Source organism: Pogona vitticeps, chromosome 6 (assembly GCF_051106095.1).
Source record: "Pogona vitticeps strain Pit_001003342236 chromosome 6, PviZW2.1, whole genome shotgun sequence".
Classification (NCBI taxonomy): domain Eukaryota; kingdom Metazoa; phylum Chordata; class Lepidosauria; order Squamata; family Agamidae; genus Pogona; species Pogona vitticeps.
In genome coordinates this window covers 101,378,641-101,401,368 of record NC_135788.1, presented here as the reverse complement: position 1 = coordinate 101,401,368, position 22,728 = coordinate 101,378,641, and the positions used below count along the sequence as shown (strand labels likewise).

Sequence of the window (22,728 nt, the reverse complement as noted above, 5' to 3'; positions counted from 1 at the left end):
GGCAGATGTCCATGCCATGTTTGACTCTTAAAAGCAAGTTGCAAAATGCAGGCTGCAAACACAAGTCAGGACTTTAGGTTTTGAGGAACCCCGCAACGACACTTTCCCACCAGCGCATACACATTTGAAGAGTAAGAATATGTGTTTCCTTGGGTGGCCACCTATATCACCAGACAACAGCATTCCCACAAAAGAGGGCACAGAAGTGTGCGTGTGAATTTATACTTACTTTCTAACATAAGAATTCAACACACTTCCCTGTGGGTGGGTAAGGGTGGAACTATTGGCAGCTCTAGTTTTGCTTGCAGTTTGCTGTCCAGGTGCTAAGTGTTGATGGTTAACTTCAAAGCCCCCTGGTGTACATAAGAAGTTATCTATAGCAGTGGTCCCCAACCGTTTTGACACTACGGACCGGTTTAGCATTAGCATGCATGGGGGTGTGTCTGTGTGTGCGTGTATGCCTGCAGGAGTACATCTTTCATGCATGGGAGGGATGTGTGTGTGTGTGAGTCCGTGGGGGTGTGTGCATCTGTGTGTGCCGGGGGGTGGGAGATCTGTCTCCGTGATCTGGTCCTGCCAAGGCCACAGACCAGTCCCGGTCCACAGACCGGGGGTTGGGGACCCCTGATCTATAGTATATGAAAGCAAGGAATTCCTATACACATAGGCAGATTGTGACTGGCCCTAGTCCCACCTCATGCTTGGTCTATAAACTACCCCATCAATATACTCATAGAATCATAGAATAGTGAAGACATGGTGGCGCTGTGCGATAAACCACAGAAGCCTGTGCTGCAGGGACAGAAGACCAGCAGTCGTAAGATCGAATCCATGCGACGGAGTGAGCTCCCGTCACTTTGTCCCAGCTCCACGCCAACCTAGCGGTTCGAAAGCATGCACATGTGAGTAGATAAATAGGTACCATCTCGGTGGGAAGGTAAAACAGCATTCCCTAGTCACGCTGGCCACGTGGCAACAGAAACTGTCTTCGGACAAGTGCTGGCTCTGTGGTTTGAAAACAGGATGAGCACCGCCCCCTAAAGTCGGACACGGCTGGACTGAAAATGTCAAGGGGAACCCTTACCTTTTTATGAGGCCATTAAGTCCTTGATGCAGGAATACAAATCAAAGGATATCTGCCAGGTGGTTGTCTAAGTTTCTCTTGAATGTCTCCAGTGTTGGAGCACTCACTACCTCCTGAGGTAAGTGGTTCCACTCTCATACTGCTCTAACAGGAGGTTTTTCCTGATATTCCACCAAAATCTGGTCTCCTGCAACTTGAGTCCATCGTTGAGTGTCCTGGGACACTCTGGGATGATCAAGAACAAATCCTGTCCCTCTTCTGTATGACAGCCTTTCACATACAGTGGTGCCTCGCTTAACGGGCGCCCCACTTAACGACGAAACCACATAGCGACGAAGATTTTGCGATCGCAAAAGCAATCGCATTGCGATGTTCCCTATGGGGAAAAATTGCTTTGCGACGATCTGTACCCTGTTTCGCTTACCGATCATCGCATAGCGATGATTTTCCAACAGCTGATTGGCGGTTCCAAAATGGCCACCGGGTAAAAAAAAATGGCCGCCCGCTGTGTTTAGGGATGGATTCCTCGCTTACTGGGCAGCAAAAATGGCCACCGTATAGAGGATCTTCGCTTAAAGGTGAGTTTTTAGCCCATAGGAACGCATTGAAGGGGTTTCAATGCATTTCTATGAGCTTTTTAAAATTGCATAGCGACGAAATCGCTTTGCAGCGATTTTTGTTACACGGATTAACATCGCTATGCGAGGCGCCACTGTATTTGAAAAGTGTTATCTTATCACCCCTCTGTCTTCTTTTCTCAAGTTAAACACACTCTCTGGGAGATTTGACCATCCTGGCCAGGTTTTTCAAGCATTTATGTGTGAGATGTCTGGATTAAACCCCTGTGGATCAAACCATGTTCATGCTGAAGGAGATTTTGCTACCATTTTTCCCCACCCATCCCCATAGACTCCTCTTCTCTAACAGCTATATGGCAAAGCAGCATAACACAGTCCTCTTCATGTTGGGCACAACCATACTTGTTGCAGTTCTCTGGTGCAAAAGGGTAAGCATTTGTGGGTTGGTTCATTTCTGAAGTACTAAGTAAATCCAAGCATTTCTTCATACCCTGTGCAAAAGGAAGTCAAGGTTTTAAAAATGCAAACATGGGAGTCAGCAAAAGAGATTTCTGTGGCCCTAACTTGCAAGCAAGATTAACATAGGGCCAAAAAAGAGAGAGGCATATACTCTTTCATCATATTATTTTATTTGCAAAATTTTACAGTTTTTACAAAAGTGATCCATTTAAAAAATAATCATATTTTGTACAAAGGCGTTTGAGATCTTAAAAAAAACAAAAACAAAATTATAGCATTAAATAAACATCTCAACTTGGTAAATGTATACCAAGAGTTTTTGTGGAAGTTTGAAATCTCCGTCCTTGCTGACCAGATGAGATGACCTTTCCCGCCCACCCTCAACATCCAAGACGTTTGCATTCAGTCACAAGGCATCCTCTTCTTTAGGCTACTGACCAGAGTCTTGAGCATCCTAGTTGGATTGGAGAGAGATCGAGGGACAGTCTTTGCTCCAAGCTTTAACTACAGCCCAGCCAGCAACCCACTCAAATACCACCACTCTCCCCGCCTTCCTTTCCGCAGTGAAATTTTTGCCATTGGCACTGGCCTCCTCACATTTCTTTTCACTTCCTCCAAGAAAAATACATGCTTCGGTCCCCTGTGATGGATGTCAGTAATCTTCAACTCCAAGGAATACATGAAAGGTCACCTTCTCAGGTCCCAGAAGGCTTTAGGCCAATTGGCTGGAGGTATCCAAAGGTATAAGGTGTTGCACTTGCCCCCCCACCATGGACCTTGGTTGGTAATCTCCAAGCACTTGATGCTCCCTCAAAGTTTATGTCCCGCCTTGTCCCTACTGTGTTATGTCCCCTCTTCAACCGTCCTAGGCAGCTTGAAAGTTAGATACAGTGGTGCCTCGCATAGCGACGATAATCGGTGCAGCAAAAATCACTGCAAAGCGATTTCATCGCTATGCAATTTTAAAAAGCCCATAGGAATGCACTGAAACCCCTTCAATGCGTTCCTATGGGCTTCAGACTCACCTTAAAGCGAAAATCCTCCATATGGCGGCCATTTTCGCTGCCCGGTAAGTGAGGAATCCGTTTCAGAAAATAGCGGGTAGCCATTTTTTTTACCCAGCGGCCATTTTGGAACCGCCAATCAGCTGTTAAAAATCATCGCTTTCCGATGATCGGTAAGCAAAACAGGGTACCGATCATCGCAAAGCAATTTTCCCCCATAGGGAACATCGCAATGCGATTGCTTTTGCGATCGCAAAATCTTCATCGCTATGCGATTTCGTCGTTAAACGGGGCGCCCGTTAAGCGAGGCACCACTGTATTTACAAGTAATTTTACCCTGTTACTCGCTACAGCATTTATTTTATTTATTTATTTCATTTATATCCCGCTTATCTGGTCTTGCGACCACTCTTAACTTTTATTCGTTGTTGTTGCTTATTTCAGTGTTCGAAAACTAAGTCACTACATTGTATAATGCATTATTTGTTGCTCTCCTGCAATTATTTTTGCTACTTTGGAGGAGGTAACCTGAGGATCGATAAGAGGTTCTCGTGGAACTTTATAGTTTGTGGGGAAAGCCTCTGAAAATGCCACAAAACGTAACTTTGAAAAGTAACTAGAAACCATAACTAGTTAGACCAGCAGAGTGATATCAAGGCCAATTGTTACGTTACTCTTGAATAGTAACTTCATTCTACCCTCAGGACTGGTGGACAGTTCAGCAGCTTAGGTATCTGGCTGCCGAGCCAGTGGTTGGGAGTTTGATTCTTCGCTGTGTCTCCTTGAGAGGGGCTGGAGTCGATGATCCATAGGACCCCTTCCAGCTCTGCATTTCTAAGATTATATATTACCAAACAAAAATCAGATCATTGCAATTAGATGTGTTGCCTGTAACACATTATTTCCAAACTCTGACCCCAGTCCCAAACCCCAGATCTGTTAGAATTGGTCCCCGAACCTTCCCACTAAAGTGCAGAAACAACTCCCACCCTCTCCGATATAGGATCTGGGCACCTTTCCATCCAGCCTTCCCTTTGGTATCTGATACGGACACTTTTTCTTTTCTTTTTCTTCATATCTGTATCCACCATGGAGTGAATGCCTTCATGCAGCTTGACTGATACAGCCCAGAAATGGGGTTGCAGGGAAAATCATAAAGAGGGGAGGTCTGCTTGGAGGTCTGTTTCTGAGTGATACCGTCCCAGTTCTGTACTCCTTAGGAAGGGGCCGACTGACCCAGCAGCGAGGTTCCAAACTGGTACGTGAGCTTCTTCTTCACTTTGCGGATCTCGCCTGTCTTGCTGTAGTTGCGCAGGGCCCGGGCCATCTTCTGGTAGGTCATTTTCTTGCGGTTGCCCTTCTGCTGTCCCCAGCGGTGTGCAAGGATCTCCTTGTGCTTGGAGGAGAACTGGAAGATGCCTGCCTCGCGTTGCACCCACCACACACATTCCTTCATGTCTCCACGTTCCAGGAGCTCAAGCAAGAACTGGTAAAGGCGCAGCTTCCGGCGGGAGCCTGAAGGGGGAGACAAAAACAATCAAGGGTGAGCGTGTGGGAAGTTTCGCCAGCTGCACCTCAACCAAGGGGTTGTGTTCTCCAACAGAGAACTACAGAATCCACAGCTGCCGCTTTTCCAGGCAGCCAAGGGTGGTACACCTTTGAGCATTCTTCGCTAAACGATGAGGATTAGAAATTTTTCACATTAGTTTGAGGAAGGATGTGCCTTGGTGGTTTAGTTGTGGCAGATTATATCAGGAAAGGTTTTAACTGCTGTTTGAACTGGATGCCAGAGAGAATCTCCTTTTTACAGCAGGGATGGAAAACAGTCAATCTTCTGGATATTGCTGGACTACAATTCCCATCATCCCTCAACATTAGGTGTGCTGGTTGGGGCTGATGGGGTGTTGCAGCCAATCAAAATCTAGAGGACCGTATCCAGACAGATTGGATTATCTATTCCTGCATTATCTATTACTGGCAAACCCTAATTAAGAGGCTTCACACAAGCAGATGTGGCTCTGTATTTAAATGAATGAATGAATGAATGAATGAATGAATGAATGAATGAATGAATGAATGAATGAATGAATGTCAAGGACTGTATGCAGGCACTGCTTCTTTATACGTACAGAAGAAGCCAAGGAAGGCAAAGAGGAATATCCCAGCGACCTCTGAGAGAGACTATAATTACTTCCTATGTCATTTCAGTGTAGATAGGTGTGTTGTTGAACTATGACAAAGTGAGTTAGAAATGGCATGTGAGTTATTATGGTACTGCTGTTACTACTAGTAGTATCACTGCCACTATCCTATTTTCCCCAAAATAAGACCTAACCTGAAAAAAAGCCTTAGTATGATTTTTCAGTATGCTCGTAGTATAAGCCCTACCCCCAAAATAAGCCCCAGTTAAGTGAAACCTCGCCCTCCACCCTTGTGCAGCACTGGGTAGCAACCAGAAGATGACATGACTATATTTGAATAAATGTAGACTGTTGTACCTGGAAAAAAAAAGTCCCCTGATAATAAGCCCTACTGCATTTTTTGGAGCAAAAATTAATATAAGACCCTGTCTTACTTTCGGAAAAACACAGTACTAGTAGTACAGTGGTGCCTCACTTAACGACGATAATCCATTCCAGGAAAATCACCATTAAGCAAAAATATTGTAAAGCGAAATTAAAAACCCCACTGAAATGCATTGAAACCCGTTCAATGCATTCCAATGGGGTAAAAACTCACCGTCCAGCGAAGATCCTCCATACGGTGGCCATTTTCACTGCCTGTACAGCGAGGAATCCATCCCTAAGCACAGCGGGGAGCCATTTTGAAAACCCAACAATCAGCTGTTTTTGATCGTCGTAAAGCGAAAATCAGTTCCCAAAGCAGGGAACCAATCATCGCTAAGCGAAATTCCCCCATTTAGACCATCGTTTTGCGATTGCAATTGCGATCACAAAAAGATCATCGCAAAGCGGATTCGTTGTAACATGGGCCAATTGTTAAGCGAGGCACCACTGTAATACTATTTTTAGCACCTTGACATATAGTCTCTGTGTAAGTTCATCCGCTTGACCTATCCTATTGTGCTCAGATTTTTTGTGTGTGTGCTTATGGCACACAGGACTAGTCTGAGCTACAGTGGATAGATCACCATGGACTTCTATCCTACGTATGGAGGCTCTCCTTTCCTCCAAAACTAAAACCCAATTCTTGTGCCCACCTGAATCAAACCCAGGAGAGAAACTGTCTTCCAAATCACTGTCAGAGGACACCTCCAGATTCCGGCTCTCTCCATGGAATTCCTCCTCTTCAGATGATGGGCTCGAAACTTCCCTGGGCACAGGATACTGGCCATAGTAGGGGAGGTAGATCTGTGGAGATCAAGCCACAAAAGAAAGATAAAAAGTTTGGTATTTCCAGTGAGTATTTCTCAGTTCTAACCAGTAAAGATTAAATTTACAGGCACAAATAGATCTCTTGTTGTCAGGGTGTGGTGATAAATTTTCAAGTACCTGTGCTCTGTATGATAGTCACCACAGTAACATCTTCAAGCAGTGTCTAAAAATGCAGGCAATGAGGTTGATCCATGTCAACAAGCCCTTTCTAGCCCTTTTATCTCTAGCAGGCATAGGTCTTTTATAAACCTAATGGGTCTTAATAGCCCATTGGGAATCAAGCAACGCTGATGTACTTTATGTTTCAGCTGGAGATGGGCACAGATCGGAAAAGTGGTGATTCGTTGATTCATGATTTTTTAAGGTTGATGAATCACAAATTACAAATTTATGATTTTTTTCTGATTAATTAATGTATCAATTTGTCAATTCATTTTTTTACTTCAAAACCCTATAAAACAGCCCCCCAAAGACCCAGACACACCAAATTCACTGAGAACCTTCCCCTGACTCTCCTCTACAAGCCCTGCAAGTTTGGTTTTTGGACATCTGAGTTATCGTCGGGAGAAGGCATGATGCTGCCTTCTCCTCTCCCTCCGACCAACAGCAGGATGTTCCCGCCCCCCAGGAAAGTTGCCCCCCAGGCACCTAGAGACACCAGCATCACAGGGGAGCTTCTACTGACTCTCCCCTACAGTCCCTCCAAGTTTGATGAAGATTTAGCTTTAGACATCCAACTTATGCACCCACAAACTGGGTCCCCCAGGAAAGTGCCCTTTAGCAGGTGGCTTGGGGAAACCCAATCTTCAACAAACATGGAGGGATTGTAGAGGCTATTCTGGGGACTATATTTGGGGGGGCACTGATAGGGGCAGGGGAGAACTTCCACTCCTACTGTAATACCCAGCTCCATTGCAATAATGTTTCTTGCAAGAGTAAGGTAATACCTTTTTTGAACCACTTTAAAAAATCATGCAAATGTCAAACAAATCTTACTCATGAAAGCTTGAAATCTGTACTATTTTTAGTGGTTCAATAAAGGTATCCCCTTGCATTTGTGTAACCCTGAACCATATGGCCTTCTCCCATGTCTTTCTGAACGATGCCTCTTGTTTTCTTGGTTTAAATCAGTGGTTCTTAACGTGGGCGATAATGCTCCCCAGGGGGCGATTTCATTTTTCAGGGGGGCGGTAGAATGAAAAGGGGCGGCGTGGGGGCGCTGGAGTAGAAGGGGGCGGTAGGGGGCGCTGGAGCAAGGCAAACCTGTGAAGATGGCTGCAGCCATTTTACAGTGTGCATGAATATATATTTTCCTCCAATTTTAATTTAGTTTCAGACTTTTTGTCTTGAAATTTTTAGTTCCTGCATTTGTTTTTATGCCCTTTTTATATTTCTTTTTGCGTCTTAAAATTCACTTGCAACTAAATCATTAAATGTTACTTTTTGGGAGGCATTTCATTTTCTTGGAATTTAATTTTGTTTTCAGGGGTCATTGGATTTAAGTGTCTTAAATAAATAAATAAATAAATAAATAAATAAATAAATAAATAAATAAATAAATAAATAAATAAATAAATAAATAAATAAGATATCATCACCGCGGGGAGGGGGACGATGATAACTTCCTCAATGGCTCAAGGGGGCGTTTCTTTCAAAAAGGTTAAGAACCACTGGTTTAAATGAAATGCAGCCCTCTGTGCAAAACCCTTCAGTGGTGTATAAATCAGGAAGGAAAATTTCTAAGGAATATAGGAAAGAAAAAACCCAGTCACCCTTCTGGTACCCTTCCTTGCACATTCTAAGCAGAGATGCAGTCCCTTCCTGTACACACTCGATTCCCCTTGTGTAAAAACCACAGGATCCCAGCTTTCTTCTCCCTGACTCTCTGGACCCCAGTAGTCCTGACTCTCATCCCCCTTCCCCAAAGGTATGGGACATTATCCCCCTCACCTGACTATTGCATTCTTCCTTGTAAGCCAGGCAGGTGTTCTCCGTAGGTATCATTCCACCCTGGCTATAGACAGTGTCCAGGGAGTGCTGTGGGTAAGAGGCTTGGACATTTTGCAACTGGGCCAGGTGCCCCACCTCAAAGGGTTCGTATCCAGGCTCCTGTGTTTCCAGCCAGTTCATGCAAGACTCTGCAAACCAAACCAGTCAAAAAGAAAGAACTAAAAGTCCAGGCACTCAAACCTCCAGACTAACATTCCCTTTTTATGATTTATTTTCATTTATTTTCATCTTACATTTTTACTCTGCATTTCTTAGACAAAGTACAGTAGGACCCCTGTATCTGCGAGAGATTGGTTCCAAAGCCCCCCCCCATGTGAATACTGAAAAACATGGAATATAGCGAACACTTTTTAAATAGTTACCACTATACATAGCATGGTCTCGGGGTGCCTCTAATGGCCAGTTGTGGTAACTTGATTGTTAAAAATATATGTTTTGCAATTTTTCTTCTAATATTTTTAATAAGCGAATAAGTGGACACTGGTCTCACATATAAGAGGGTCACTACTGTAAGCAATTTATGTGCATGCAGTTTATGCCCCACCATATATGTTCAAGATCTCGTTAATTGCAATTGAAGTAGCCCACTCCTGGTCAAAATAGTCTAATCCTTTTAATATTTTAAATTTGTTTGAACTTTCTATATTTTACCACATTTTTCCATGTATAAGACTATACTTTTGTCTAAAATCTTTAGACTAAAAATTGTGGGTCATCTTATACACGGAAGTAAGCTCGTGAGAGAAAAAACAAGTGGAGGAGAAAGCAGGGATCAAAGTGATCCTGCAGTGCTTTGATCCTTTTTCCCCTGTACGCTTGCTAAGCCCCACTTAGATTTCTTAATTTTGGGTTAGAAAAGTGTGGGGGGGTGTCTTATACATGGGGGCATCTTATTCATGGAAAAATACGGGTATATCCACCTATTATTTTAAACTGTGCAACACTCTGATACAAATAAAAGTAGATCTTCATAAAACAACAAAAACAATCGAAACCTATTTTAATCCTAAAATTTAACCCTAAAAACATTTTTAAAAACCAAGCTACAATAAAAATACTGAAATCAATTAAGTCTACAGTTAAAAGCAACACTGTATATTAAACATTTATAGGCGAGTTTAAAAAGATTTGTTTTTACATCCTTCATAAAAGCCAGGAAAGTGAGAGCAATCCCATTTTTTTTTAAAAAAAGAGCAGAGAGCTGTGCAGTAAATGCAAAAGACAAGCTTAATGTTTGCAGGATTTTCTCTGGGTGGTTCAAGATAACAAAGATGGGGAAACTATTTTTTCTGCACTACAGTTCCTGGAGTAGCCCAGCCAGTGTGGTCCTTGGCCGGGGTATTTTGGGAATTGTCGTTGGCTGGATAGTTCAGTGGTTTAGACTGTGGTGCCAGATGTTGGGATTCTGATTTCCCACTGTGTCTCCTGTGAATAGAGCCAGCCTGTGTAGCCTTGGGCAAGCTGCACAGTCCCAGTTTGCCACTCAGAAGCAGGGAATGGTAAACCATATCTGAGTACTCTCTATCTGGAAAAGCCTGAAAAAGGTTGCCATAAATCAGAATTGCCTTGATGGCATGTGACTATTATTTATTAGTAGTACAAAAATAGAACTTCCCTCGTCTTTTTACCTCACAGCCACACCACTTCATTCAGAGAATTTGACAGGAGGCCTATACGGGGCTGCCAAGAGAATTCTGGCTCTCGTAATCTGAGAGATTAATATTTCCAGTCTCTAGATTTTGGATGTCATTTTAAAAAGCAGTTAATTGTTAACTATTTAAATTTGTATTACTGTTTGTTTTTGTTGTTGTTTAGTCATGTACGACTCTTTGTGACCCCATGGACCTGAACACACCAGGCTCGCCTATCTTCCACTGCGTCCCGGAGCTGGGTCAAATTCATGTTGGTAGCTTTGATGACACTGTCCAACCATCTCGTCCTCTGTCGTCCCCTTCTCTTTTTGCCTTCACACTTTCCCAACATCAGAGTCTTTTCCAGGGAGTCTTCTCTTCTCATGAGATGGCCAAAGTATTGGAGCCTCAGCTTCAGGATCTGTCCTTCCATTGAGCACTCAGGGTTGATTTCCTTTAGAATGTATAGGTTGTTCTCCTTGCAGTCCAGGGGACTCTCAAGAGCCTCCTCCAGCACCACAATTCAGAAGCATCTATTCTTTGGCAGTCAGTTTTCTTTATGGTCCAGCTCTCACTTACATACATCACGATTGGAAAAACCATAGCGTTGACTATACGGACTTTTGTCGGCAAGGTGATATTTCTGCTTTTTAAGATACTGTCTAGGTTTCTCATTGCTTTCCTCCCCAGAAGCTGGCGTCTTTCAATTTTGTGGCTGCTGTCACCATTTGCAGTGATCATGGAGCCCAAGAAAGTCAAATCTGTCACTGCCTCCATATCTTCCCCTTCTGTTTCCCAGGAGGTGATGGGACCAGTGGCCATTATCCCAGTTTTTTTTTATGTTGAGCTTCAGACCATTTTTTGCGCTCTCCTCTTTCACCCTCATTAAGAGGTTCTTTAATTCCTCCTCACTTTCTGCCATCAGAGTGATATCATCTGAATATCGGAGGTTGTTGATATTTCTTCCGCCAATCTTAATTCCGGTTTGGGATTCTTCCAGTCCGGCCTTTCGCATGATGTATTTTGCATATAAGTTAAATAAGGTGGGGGGGGACAATATACAGCCTTGTTGTACTCCTTTCCCAATTTTGAACCAATCATTTGTTCCATATCCAGTTCTAACTGTTGCTTCCTGTCGCACATATAGATTTCTCAGGAGATAGGTAAGGTGGTCAGGCACTCCCATTTCTTTAATGACTTGCCATAGTTTGCTGTGGTCCACACAGTCAAAGGCTTTTGCATAGTCAATGAAGCAGAAGTAGATGTTTTTCTGGAACTCTCTGGCTTTCTCCATAATCCAGCACATGTTATCAATTTGGTCACTAATTCCTCTGCCCCTTCAAAATCCAGCTTGTACTCTGGGAGTTCTCAGTCCACATACTGCTGAAGCCTACCTTGGAGGAATTTGAGCATAACCTTGCTAGTGTGTGAAATGAATGCAATTGTACGGTAGTTGGAGCATTCTTTGGCACTGCCCTTCTTTGGGATTGGGATGTATACTGATCTTTTCCAAACCTCTGGCCACTGTTGTGTTTTCCACACTTGCTGGTATATTAAGTGTAGCACTTTAACAGAGTCATAATTTAAGATTTTAAATAGTTCCACTGGAATGCCATCACCTCCACTCGCCTTGTAGTTAGCCATGCTTTCTAAGGCCCACGAATTCACTCTACAGGATGTCTGGCTCAAGGTCAGCAACCACACTACCTGGGTTGTCCGGGATATCGAAATAATTCTGGTATGATTCCTCTGTGTATTCTTGCCACCTCTTCTTGATGTCTTCTGCTTCTGTGAGGTCCCTCCCATTTTTGTCCTTTATGATGTCCAGCTTTGCACAAATTGTTCCTTTCATGTTTCCAGTTTTCTTGAACAGATCTCTGGTTTTTCCCGTTCTATTATTTTCTTCTATTTCTTTGCACTGTTCATTTAAGAAGGCCTTCTTGCTTCTCTCCTTGCTATTTTTTAGAAGTCTGCATTCAATTTTCTGTAATTTTCCCTATCTACCTTGCATTTTATTTCCCTTCTCTTCTCTGCTATTTGTGAGGCCTTGTTGGACAGCCACTTTGCTTTCTTGCCTTTCCTCTTCATTGGGATGGTTTTTGTTGCTGCCTCCTGTACAATGTTATGAGCCTCCATCCATAGTTCTTCAGGGACTCTGTCCACAAATCGAGTTTCTTAAATCTGTTATTCACTTCCACTGTGTATTCATAAGGGATTTGGTTTAGATTATACCTGACTAGCACAGTGGTTTTTCTTCAGTTTAAGCTTGAATTTTGCTATAAGAAGCTGATGATCACAGCCACAATCAGCTCCAGGTCTTGTTTTTGCAGACTGTATAGAGCTTCTCCATCTTTGGCTGCAGAGAATATAATCAATCTGATTTTGGTATTGCCCATCTGGTGATGTCCATGTGTAGAGTCACCTCTTATGTTGTTGGAAAAGAGTGTTTGTGATGACCAGCTTGTTCTCTTGACAAAACTCTATTAGCCTTTGTCCTGCTTTGTTTTGAACTCCAAGGCAAAACTTACCTGTTGTTCCTTTTATCTCTTGACTCCCTACTTTAGCATTCCAGTCCCCTATAATGAGGAGAACATCTTTCTTTGTTGTCAGTTCTAGAAGGTGTTGTAAGTCTTCATAGAATTGGTCTATTTCAACCTCTTCAGCTGTTTGTTTTTAACCAGTGGAAAATGCTTATGGGATTTCCTGCCCCAGGTACTAAATATTGTAGCTGGCTTTGAATAATATGACTGGGGTGGGTCAGAAGCCCCTAGTGCTGCTCAAGTTCAGGCAGCCAAATATCCTGGATCAGGTGGCCTTTTATTGGTGAGCTTATATATAAGGCTGTTTTGAATTGAGGTAAAATAGAGAAGTAGCTATTAAATAAATTACAAGTACTTTGGATATATCATAGGACAACAAGACTCACTGGGAAGACAATAAGGCTATGAAAGGTTGAAAGCAGTAGGAAAAGGAAAAGACATGAAATGGATTAACTCTACAAAGGAAGTCACGGCCTTTAGTTAACAAGAAGAGGTGTGGGGTATTAATGACATAATTTCTGGAGGTCATTAATTCATAGGGAGTCATTCATTAATTCACTATAAGCTAGAAGAAGCTTGATGACACAAAATAGTGAGAATAAATAAACTAATACTAGGGTTATACATGTATCTACCAATTCAGTTCTTGTTCCAGAGTAATTTGTGCCTTGCCCAATTTGATTTATGCCCTAGATCTAAATTGATTAGTAAATATGTAAAGTCAATACACTGAAAGCCCAAAATGGCTATAATGTTTTTTGTTTTATACTGATGTACAAGAACCCTGAGAGATACAAGGGTCACGACAGAGGAGAATAACCCTGTCATAATTCAAGGATATGTGTATGAAACACCTTTAAAGACTGACAAGAAAAAAAAACCTAACAAGGTGAAGCAAAAGGTGCCTTATTTCATTTGTGTCCTGGATTCAAAACAGTTTGTAAATTGGCTTCGTTGTGGCTTGGAACCGAATGTAACCATTCTGTTTTAAACTGGAACTCAAAACAAATTAGTCCTCACTAGGCTAATTCGAGTCTAGTATATAACCATAATAAATACCTTTCGGTCTTTTTTGCTCCCTTTGTTGGCGCTTACGAGCTTGGTGGGGAGGGGAAAGAAGCCTATCCCCAGGCCTAGCATGACGTCACATCCACTGTTTATTAAGTACTGTATGAAGTTTGCCCTTAACACTCAAAAGAGATTAAGTTTAGTCTTGGAAGGCACCAGAGGGACACAAAGGCAAGCAGGTCAGAGTATAGGGGCTCTTCCTGTAGAGCTCAGAGAAGTTACTTTTTAAAACAGTTCCCAGAATCTTCTAGCCACCATGGCCACTGGAAACTGTAGTCCAAAGAAGGAACTTTGGCCAGTTCCTCTCCTTGGCTCCATCTTTGTCATGACCCCTGTGATCCTACCTGTAACATCCCCTGGGCTCTCTCGGGTACAACAACAGGGGGAGTGGCGTTTGTGTCAACTCCAGGCTACAAAGGGCTCTCTGTGCACTAGAGAGTGGCAGGCGCCTGTCTGTGCAAATGTGTTAAGCCAGCTATTTGCATAACCAGCAGCAAGAGTACGCCAGCTAGAGTGCAGCCTCACTTCTCCTCTTAACCAAGAGTCAGGAATTGAAAATTACTGGGCTCTCTGTGCACTGGTGCTTTTATCCCTTTTACAAGAGAGGAGAGGAAAAGAAAGGAAAAAGAAAAGATAAGGGGTATCCACAATGGTAGCTAGCATATTCAGTGGGCCAAAACTATGTAGAGGGCAGAAATGATACTGGGGGTTATGGAATAATAATAATAATAATAATAATAATAATAATAATAATAATAATAATAATAATAATAATAATAATAATAATAATAATAATAATAATAATAATAATAATAATAATAATAATAATAAATCATAGGACTGCAGAGCTGGAAGGGGCCAAAGAGACATAGTGAGGAATTGAACTCCCAACCTCTGGCTCTCCAGCCGGAGGCCTAAACCACTGAGCTATCCAGCAGCTGATTTGGAAGTAGTTGCCCCCCCTCCACATCTGGAGGGCACCAGGTTTTCTACTTCTGGGCTACTGTGTTGAACCACAGTGGCCCATGCAACTCTGTGGGAGACAGAATGAGAAACAGTAGGGATGGAGGCCTGTAACAATTAACTGAGTTAGAAATTGGGAGAGGTTCAGCTCTCCACTGAGCCCTCCTCGGCCTTCTTCGGCCACAGTGGCGGATCACTGTCACTCCCTCACAGGGGTGTTGAAGGGATAAAATGGGAGAGGGTGGGAAGCCTTCACATCAGCCTGGACATTCTGAAGGACAGGTGAAACTGAAGGAAACCAAAACATGCTCACATCCTTACATACACACATGGGGACAGGGGAGGGAGGGAGGGAGAGGCCGCGCACACGAGGCTCCAGTGTTGCCTCATTTCCTAACAAAGGAAAACCACAGCGAGGATGTGGCAGGGAGCAGAGGGGGGTGGGAGGGTGGCGTGCACAAAGGGTAGTGTCAGTTGGCTGGTCCTGCAACGCCAAGGAGGGCGACGTTGTTATCATCTCGATCTCTCAGGTTCGTGTCCGCCTCGTGGAGTTCACCAAGCTCCTTAAAAAGTGGTATCTTTCTACAAGTGAAAGAATGCGCATACCGGTGGCACGCTCTCCCTCAGCTTGGAATAAATGGCCCTATCCAAGAAGTCAAAGAGGTAGACGGTTATATAGGACCACCGGCTGCAGATTGCATAAGCAAGCAGGGGAAGAAGAGAAGGGGGGGGAGAGAGCAGCTTTTCTGTTGCAAACAGGAAGGCGTGCAGGGCAGACTTTTCTCCAGACCAGCAAACAGCCATGCAAATCTATGATCGCGGGAAGGAGATACTGTATGTATGGAGGACCCTTACAATTAATTAGAGCTTGGGGAAAATGCTTTTTTGGACTACAGCTCCCAGAATCCCCCAGCCAGCAGCCTTTTAACATGCAATGGCCCTGCTTCGTGTGCAGAATTTCATAGGCAATAAACAGATACACAGCTTCGCTGCCCTGCTTCCAGCCTCCTGCAAGGGCTGCCCAGTCCCCACAATGTCCCTTACCAGGGGAGCTCTCGGCGTCTGCGGCACAGGAGTAAAAGGTGGGTTCTTGTTTGCATGACTCCAGATCATAGAGGCAGCCATTGGGAAACTGAAATCACAGAGTGGTCTGTGAGCAACATAAAACCCATCTCAAGCATTTCCTAAAATGGAACAACAACACAGGGCTCCTTCTGGCATTTAACCCAAGCTGCTAAAACAACTTTCTTCCTACAAAAAGCTACAGACTTCAGTTCTTAATACAGCTACCAGCACCCTCATATTCCTTGGAAGGCCACCTTCCCTGGAACAGAAGTAGACCACTGGTGGTCCACCAGATATTAAACTCCTCACCACCACCATCACGTATGCTGGCCAATGGTTACAGTCGAAGAACATCTAGAGCAGTGCTTCCCAAACTTGGGTTCCCAGATGTTCTTGGACTACAACTCCCAGAAATCCTGGCCAGCATAGCTAATGGTGAAGGCTTCTGGGAGTTCTAGTCCAAGAACATCTGGGGATCCAAGGTTGGGAACCACTGTTCTAGAGGTCACATCTTCTCCACCTGCACTGCAGGGGGTAATACTGGGGACCAAAGTGGTAAGCATGACTAATTACAATGGAGCATGGGGCCATTAGAAACAAAAACAAATAAAAATTCTTTTTCCCCCTCCTCTCTCTACTACTGCTTTCATGTTCACTCCCTTCTTACTACTCCCTCCTGTCTCCCTCTTGCCACCTCATTTCCTCTCTCTTTACTCCCTCTTATATACAGTGGTGCCCCGCTTGACAACGACCCCGTTAGACAACGAAATCGCTTTGCGATCGCAAAATGATGTTTCTATGGGTTTTTTTCGCTTTACGTTGATTCAGTCCCTGCTACGGGAACCGTTTTTCGCTGGACGATGATTAAAAACAGCTGATCGGCGATTCCCAAAATGGGTCCCCGCTGCTTTCCCGGACCTATTTTCGCAACACAGGGATCGTAAAATGGCCGCCCTATGGAGGATCTTCGCTGGACTATCAGGTATTTCCCCCATTGGAACGCATTAACCGATTTTCAATGCATTCCAATGGGTTTTTCCCCCGCTTGACGATGATTTCGCTTAACGGCGATTTTCCTGGAACAGATTATCGTCGTCAAGCAGGGCACCACTGTACTCTTTTTCTCTCGTTCTAGGAGCTACCCGTTCTTCTACCTGCTCCTCCCTCCCTGCCACCCCCCTTCCCATTCTTTTTCTTTCTATCTTTTTCGTTCCTGCCCAGCAGGACAACAAAGGCGGGGGGGGGCAGACTGCTCAGTGACAGGTTGTGCTTTCCAGCTCACTTGTAGAAGGATTTTAAAATAGAGGGCTATACATTTGGCACCCTAACCTAAACCTTAGACTAGATCCTTCCCATAGAACTCAAAAACCCTAGGCCACATAACTTACCATATATCCATACTGGGATCCTTCAAACCTGCCAAGTGAGAAGAAACATTAATCAAGAGGAGTAAACACTGTCCATGGGAAATCTGTTGCCTCCCTCTTCTTTCTTCACCCCATATATTTCAAAACATGAAAGCACTGGGAAACTAGTGAACTGTTTTAAAATTATCATCATCATCATGTGCTGTCAAGTCAGTTCTGACTTATGGTGACCTTTTTTTCAGGATTTTCCAGTAGACAGTACTCAGAAGTGGTTTCCCATTCCCTTCTTCTGGGGGTGCCCTGGGACTGTGCAGCTTGCCCAAGGCCACCCAGGCTGACTCTACTGGCAGGAGGGACAGTAGCCAGTTACCTAAACCACTGAGTTATCCAGCTAGCTTACTGAACTGTTATAAAAACCAGTTATTAAAAGCACTCCCTATTTATATTTTTAAGGGACCCAATTAAGTTTCTTTTTAATTACCCAAATAGACATCACAATCTTGAAACCATGAATCCAAAGTGAACCACCACCCCCACCAGCGTTCAGAAAGGCTTTTGCTAAACTTAAATTTTAATTCAACTTTCCTCAGACTGCACATAATCTGTCTGGGGAGGAGGCATGGTTACAGGAGGACATGGGCAGGGTTAGACCCAAAAGAGGCTTGGGTTTTCATCATCACAGGAGGGTCTTCTTGTGCAGCTCCATTCTCATCTCTCAGTCCGTTGACTGAAGACCCACTACCCCCATTTTCTAACCTCTGTTGTAGAGCAACCCCTACATCTACACCTGAGGCTAATTTCAGAGCAAGGAACTTGGTAGAGAATGAAAGCCTGCTATGCATTTGAAAATCACAGATACAGTGGTGCCTCGCATGACGACGTTAATTCGTTCCAGCGAAATCGCTGTAGAACGAAAATGTCGTAATGCAAAATTAAAAGGCCCATAGAAACGCATTAAAACCTGTTTAATGTGTTCCGATGGGCTGGAAACTCACAGTTCAGTGAAGATCCTCCATAGGGCAGCCATTTTCGCTGCCTGTGCAGTGAGGAATCTGTCCCAGAAAACAGTGGGGGGCCATTTTGTTTACCCGGTGGCCATTTTGAAACTGCCGATCAGCTGTCCGAAAATCATCGTTTTGCGAAGAAGCAGGGAACTGATCATCGCAAAGCGAAATTCCCCCATAGGAAACATTGTAAAGCAATCGCAAAAGCGATTGCAAAAAGTTTGTCGTAATGCGATTTCATCGTTAAACAGAGCAATCATAAAGCGAGGCACCACTGTAATTCAATATTTCATAGTGTTTGTGTGTGGGCTGCGCTGGGCAATTCCAAGTCAGATATTTGTGTGCACCCCCCACTGCCTGAGTGGTGGATCAGGATTCCATGCCCAAAGCCTAATAAAATCAAGGTAATTTATTTCCTTTTGTTGTAAATCAATGATTTTGGCCACATTATAGATTGAGAACCAAGTCTACCTTTTAAAACGTGATTCAAACTCCAGTCTCCTAAAGCCGAATGCAGTATGATTGCCACTAGAAACCCATTCACAGATAAGCATTTTTTGTGCTTGTATGCCAGGTCAGTGTGCAAGGCACAGATCAGAAGTGGCTCAATGAAAGTAACAAAGCCGTTACAGTACTTACTTTTTTTATCCACATATGGCAAGACTAGTGAGCCATATGTGGATAAAAGACAGGAAGTCAGAGTTTGAACTCACCTTAAGAGGTATACCTAGCAGTTTTCTGCCATAAATTTTTGGGACTCTCAGTTATATTTTTTCTGCAATATTGGTGCATGGCCTGACAAAGTGGATTTCAACCACGAAAGCTTGCCAATTGTTTGGGGTTTTTTAAAAGTGGTCTAATACAGGTCTCACCTGCATTTAGAAAGTCCTTACATCATTATCTTAGTTGGTGGCCACAGAAAAGAATGTTTTGAGGCTGAGAGCGCTCACAAATAAACACCAGTCGAAGCATCTTGCAGCACCTTAAAGATCATAACATTTTATTTGGTGGAGGCTTTCAGGAGCTGCAACCTGCTTCTTCAGAGGTTTTCTGAATATGAAGAATTGAGACACAGCTTTGTACAGTGTTGTCCAATGAAATGTGCTAGTTTTCAAAGTGACACAAGACTCTTCGTTAGTTTCTGCGCAATGGGGCCACAGACTAACTTGGCTGCCTCTCCATAAATTAATGAGTAAAGGACTCCTTGTAAGCAAGGTCTCCCTTGTGCATGTGCCAGCATTGACCTGCAGCTGGGTTCTGGATGGGGTTCAGGGAATTTAAGTTTACACACTTCAAGCTAACACACAGAAAGTTGCTGGAACAATAATGGACCCTTTGTCCAGCTTCCATTGGACCCTGATAACCTAGCAGGGCCAGCCCAAGACATTTTGCGACCTGTGGTAAAGAGCAAAAAAGGGACTCCTTCTTATAAGACGTACAGAACATGATTGTCATAGCAGTTGATATTTTACACTAACATACAGTCTTTATACAGACTGTGTTAGGGGACTATTGGGTAGACCCACCTCTGTGTTCTAAGAGGGAGGAATGGCCTAGATCAGGAGGAGTGATGGGGGCTGCTGCTGCTCCCACTGTCCCAGAATCTGCCACCTGAGACAGTAGTGTCATTCTCCCTAACGTTAGGGCCAGCCAGGTGGTCAATGGGTTTCCTTGACCCTGCTTCTGCAACTCTTCCAACTTAACACAGGCCATAAGGAGTCGGTGTGAAATCCCTCTTTTGGGAGGGAACTGGCTGGATGTGGAAAGTGCACTCCGCTCTCATGCAGCCGCCCCCTCGCCCCCATCCTGCCTGCAAACCCTCACCACCCTTCCTCACAGTCATACTCTTGTGAGCTGGGGAAATATTCAAATCTAATTTTCCCCACCTTTGCAGGCCTCAGGATTTGCATACAAGGCAAGAGGAGGGGAAGGAAAGTGAGAGGGAGAAAGGGATGGGGTGTGTGCGTGGGGGGGCAGTAAGAGTGTGAAGCACCCAGCCTCTGGTCAAGAAAGAAGAGTCCTGCTAGGGGAGAGGTTGGAGGTCAGCTAAACCGGGGGCAGAGTGGCTCCTTTCAAAACACAGCAAGTTTCCTCGGCTTGTAAGAGTTGCGCAAGGGAAGCGAGTGCGGACTCAGCAGCTAAAGGGCTCCCCTTCCCAGCCTCACTGTACAGATGCAGCAATGGTGAAAAGTATAATGGGGGGGGGGGGTAATCTCTTTCACCTTGGGCAGAGGAGCTTTGCTTGAAATTTAGGGGCAGCCAGATTCTCCCATCAGAAGGAAGCATCCCAGAGTATTTCCTTGCATGTGAAGAGAGTTCTTTCTGCCACACCACCACACTTTGCAGGGAGATTAAGAAAGATGATGAGGCAGCCAATGATTGTACTGGGCTAGAGGGAGGGGTGCTCTGAGTTCAAATCTCTAGAATCTCAAGGGATAAAGTGGGGCAAGGTGCTAACTTTCTGCCTAATCTACCTCACAAAGCTGTGAGAAGAGAAGAGGAAGAGGAACCTTGGACATAGACGGCCTTGGAATTAGAGTGGGGGGTGTCAAAGTAATTTATTTGTGCCTCTAGCCTGACCACTTTTTACCCCAAGCTACTCCCCTTTGGTAGAAGCCCAAAAGTTCCGAATTCTTCCTCCGTATAGACCTGGGATCTATCAAATTTAACTTGGTAACACAGAAACTGTTGGTTTTAACTGTGCTTCGCGTCCAACGTTCAACGCTGCTTCAAGCAGCTCTCAAATGGCTTTAAACTGTGAGCAGATTTTAAATTTAAATCGAGGACCTTCTCAGTTTCCAAGGCTGGACTCGAACCCGCTTCTCTGCGCCCAGAAACTCCCCGCTGCTCAGAAAGCCTCCTTCAGTCCGGCTTCCCAGGCAGCTCAACTCCTCTCTGAGGCGCGCGGCGCCGCCGGACCACTAACTAGCTCATTAAAACTGCCCCGACGCCTTCATCACAAATAGAGAAGAACTAAGGCGTGCAGTTGTTAGTCACTCTGCACATGTTCAGAGGACCCCGTATCCTCTCTCCTTTTAAAAAAGGTGGGGTGGGGGGGAAGATTAGATTCTGAGCAGATCCACTGAAGTCCTGCCTTCCTCCCGGCACAATCCTGCCTAAGCCCCCGAATCGGTCCCCCTCTGACTCACTGCGCGTAGTCTACGTCCAGCATCCTCAAGCGCAGGAGAGGGCGCAGAGACACCCAGCCGGGGTAGCTCCGGGGGTCCAGCGATCGCGACGCGTTTTCCTGCCGGCGGCAGCGGGGCTGGCGGAGGGGAATTTATATACTCGCCCGCGGGCAGAGCAGGGTCTGACCTCACCGCGAAATTCCCCCGCGAAAGAGAGAGGCGTGGCCGCGGGGCCCTTGCGCAACGAGGGTTCGCGGTGCCAGGAAAGGAGGGCGAGGAGGGGAGCGACGATCGGGTGGGTGGGCTGAACCCTTGGGCACTTCTTGCTGCCCCTGCGCCGGGAAAAAGATGATGATGGGGGGGACCCCGAGACCCACCCACCCCCAGGATCGGTCAGCCTCACCACGCCTCTCTCGGGCGCTGTACCTGGGGAGCCCTTCCCTAGACTCTCCGAAGGTGGATCTCCCCCTTAATACGGATCGCCCTTGTACGAGGGCAGCCGGGGTTGATCCGGAGGAGAGAGAGGAAAGGAACGAACCCGAATCTGCATCTGGGCAAGGCTGTGATTAGAACCTACTACGTAGAAAAAAGTCACGAAAGTGTGCCAGCTTTCGAGACCTCCAGAACTCTTCGTTAGGGGAAGTGCGGGGAAATTAGAGAATGGGAGGCTTCAGTGCATTGCCCTCGGTTCCCACTCAAGCCAAGGTCACCCACACACCCCAATTCAGTTCGGTTCAGCTGGATCCAGCCTCAAAGAGAGAGCAGGCCCTCTCAGGCGTTGTGGTTTCGACACCCGAGTGGGTTTATCCTTGAGGTCTGCCTCCCTATGAAGCCCCGGATTAGAGCTGAAGCCCATGGGTACAGAACTTGATCAGTGCCTGAGGTAAATAAATCCCAAGCTCAGTCAAGTTCAGGAGATGCCAGTGGCCTGTTGTCAGAAGAAAAGTTTTTAAAGAGGTGGAAGTGGAGGAAAGTGGTTTTCCCCAGCGATTTCTCTAGGGCAGGAACTCCCAGTATTCCCAGTTCATTGATTGTGCTGGGTAAAGGCGGTAGAGACTGCAGTCGGACAACATCTGGGTGCCTGCATTTTGCCAGCCCCTGTTTTAAGGCGACACAAGATTTTCAATTTTGCTTTTTTGGGGGGGTGGGGGCAACACTTCAGCTTTCCATCTGGATAAAGCAGGGATGGAAATCATTGGCATGCCAGCTGTTTTGGATGTTGACTCCCAGAGGCACCAGTTTAGCTCACACGGTAAATGGCAAGGAATTATGGGAGTTGTCATAGAAAACATCTGGAAGGTCAGAGATCCCCATTGCGGGATAAAGTGAGGATGTTGCCAATAAATCATGTTTAATCACCAAAACTGGAGGCCCTAAGACATGCAAAAATCTTCAAGCACATTGAGCAGGAGACCCCCCCCAGCATTTCTCC

At 44.9% G+C, this 22,728-nt stretch overlaps 1 protein-coding gene across 2 annotated transcripts; it reads right to left on the bottom strand.

Moving 5' to 3' along the window:
• Window positions 1-3,994: 3,994 nt before the first annotated feature.
• Window positions 3,995-21,455, bottom strand: SPIB (Spi-B transcription factor). Of its 2 annotated transcripts, XM_020808204.3 has the most exons (6): window positions 21,318-21,455; window positions 17,186-17,213; window positions 15,777-15,864; window positions 8,471-8,658; window positions 6,346-6,496; window positions 3,995-4,640 (listed from the first exon to the last, which is right to left on the bottom strand). In XM_020808204.3, exons 1-6 carry the CDS (start codon window positions 21,338-21,340, stop codon window positions 4,342-4,344), a joined length of 777 nt encoding a protein of 258 aa, XP_020663863.2. In that variant the 5' UTR covers window positions 21,341-21,455; the 3' UTR covers window positions 3,995-4,341. The 2 variants fall into 2 exon arrangements, with proteins under 2 accessions (XP_020663863.2, XP_078234134.1); XM_078378008.1 differs by lacking the exons at window positions 15,777-15,864; window positions 17,186-17,213; window positions 21,318-21,455 and adding an exon at window positions 15,339-15,412.
• Between the last annotated feature and the right edge of the window lie 1,273 nt (window positions 21,456-22,728).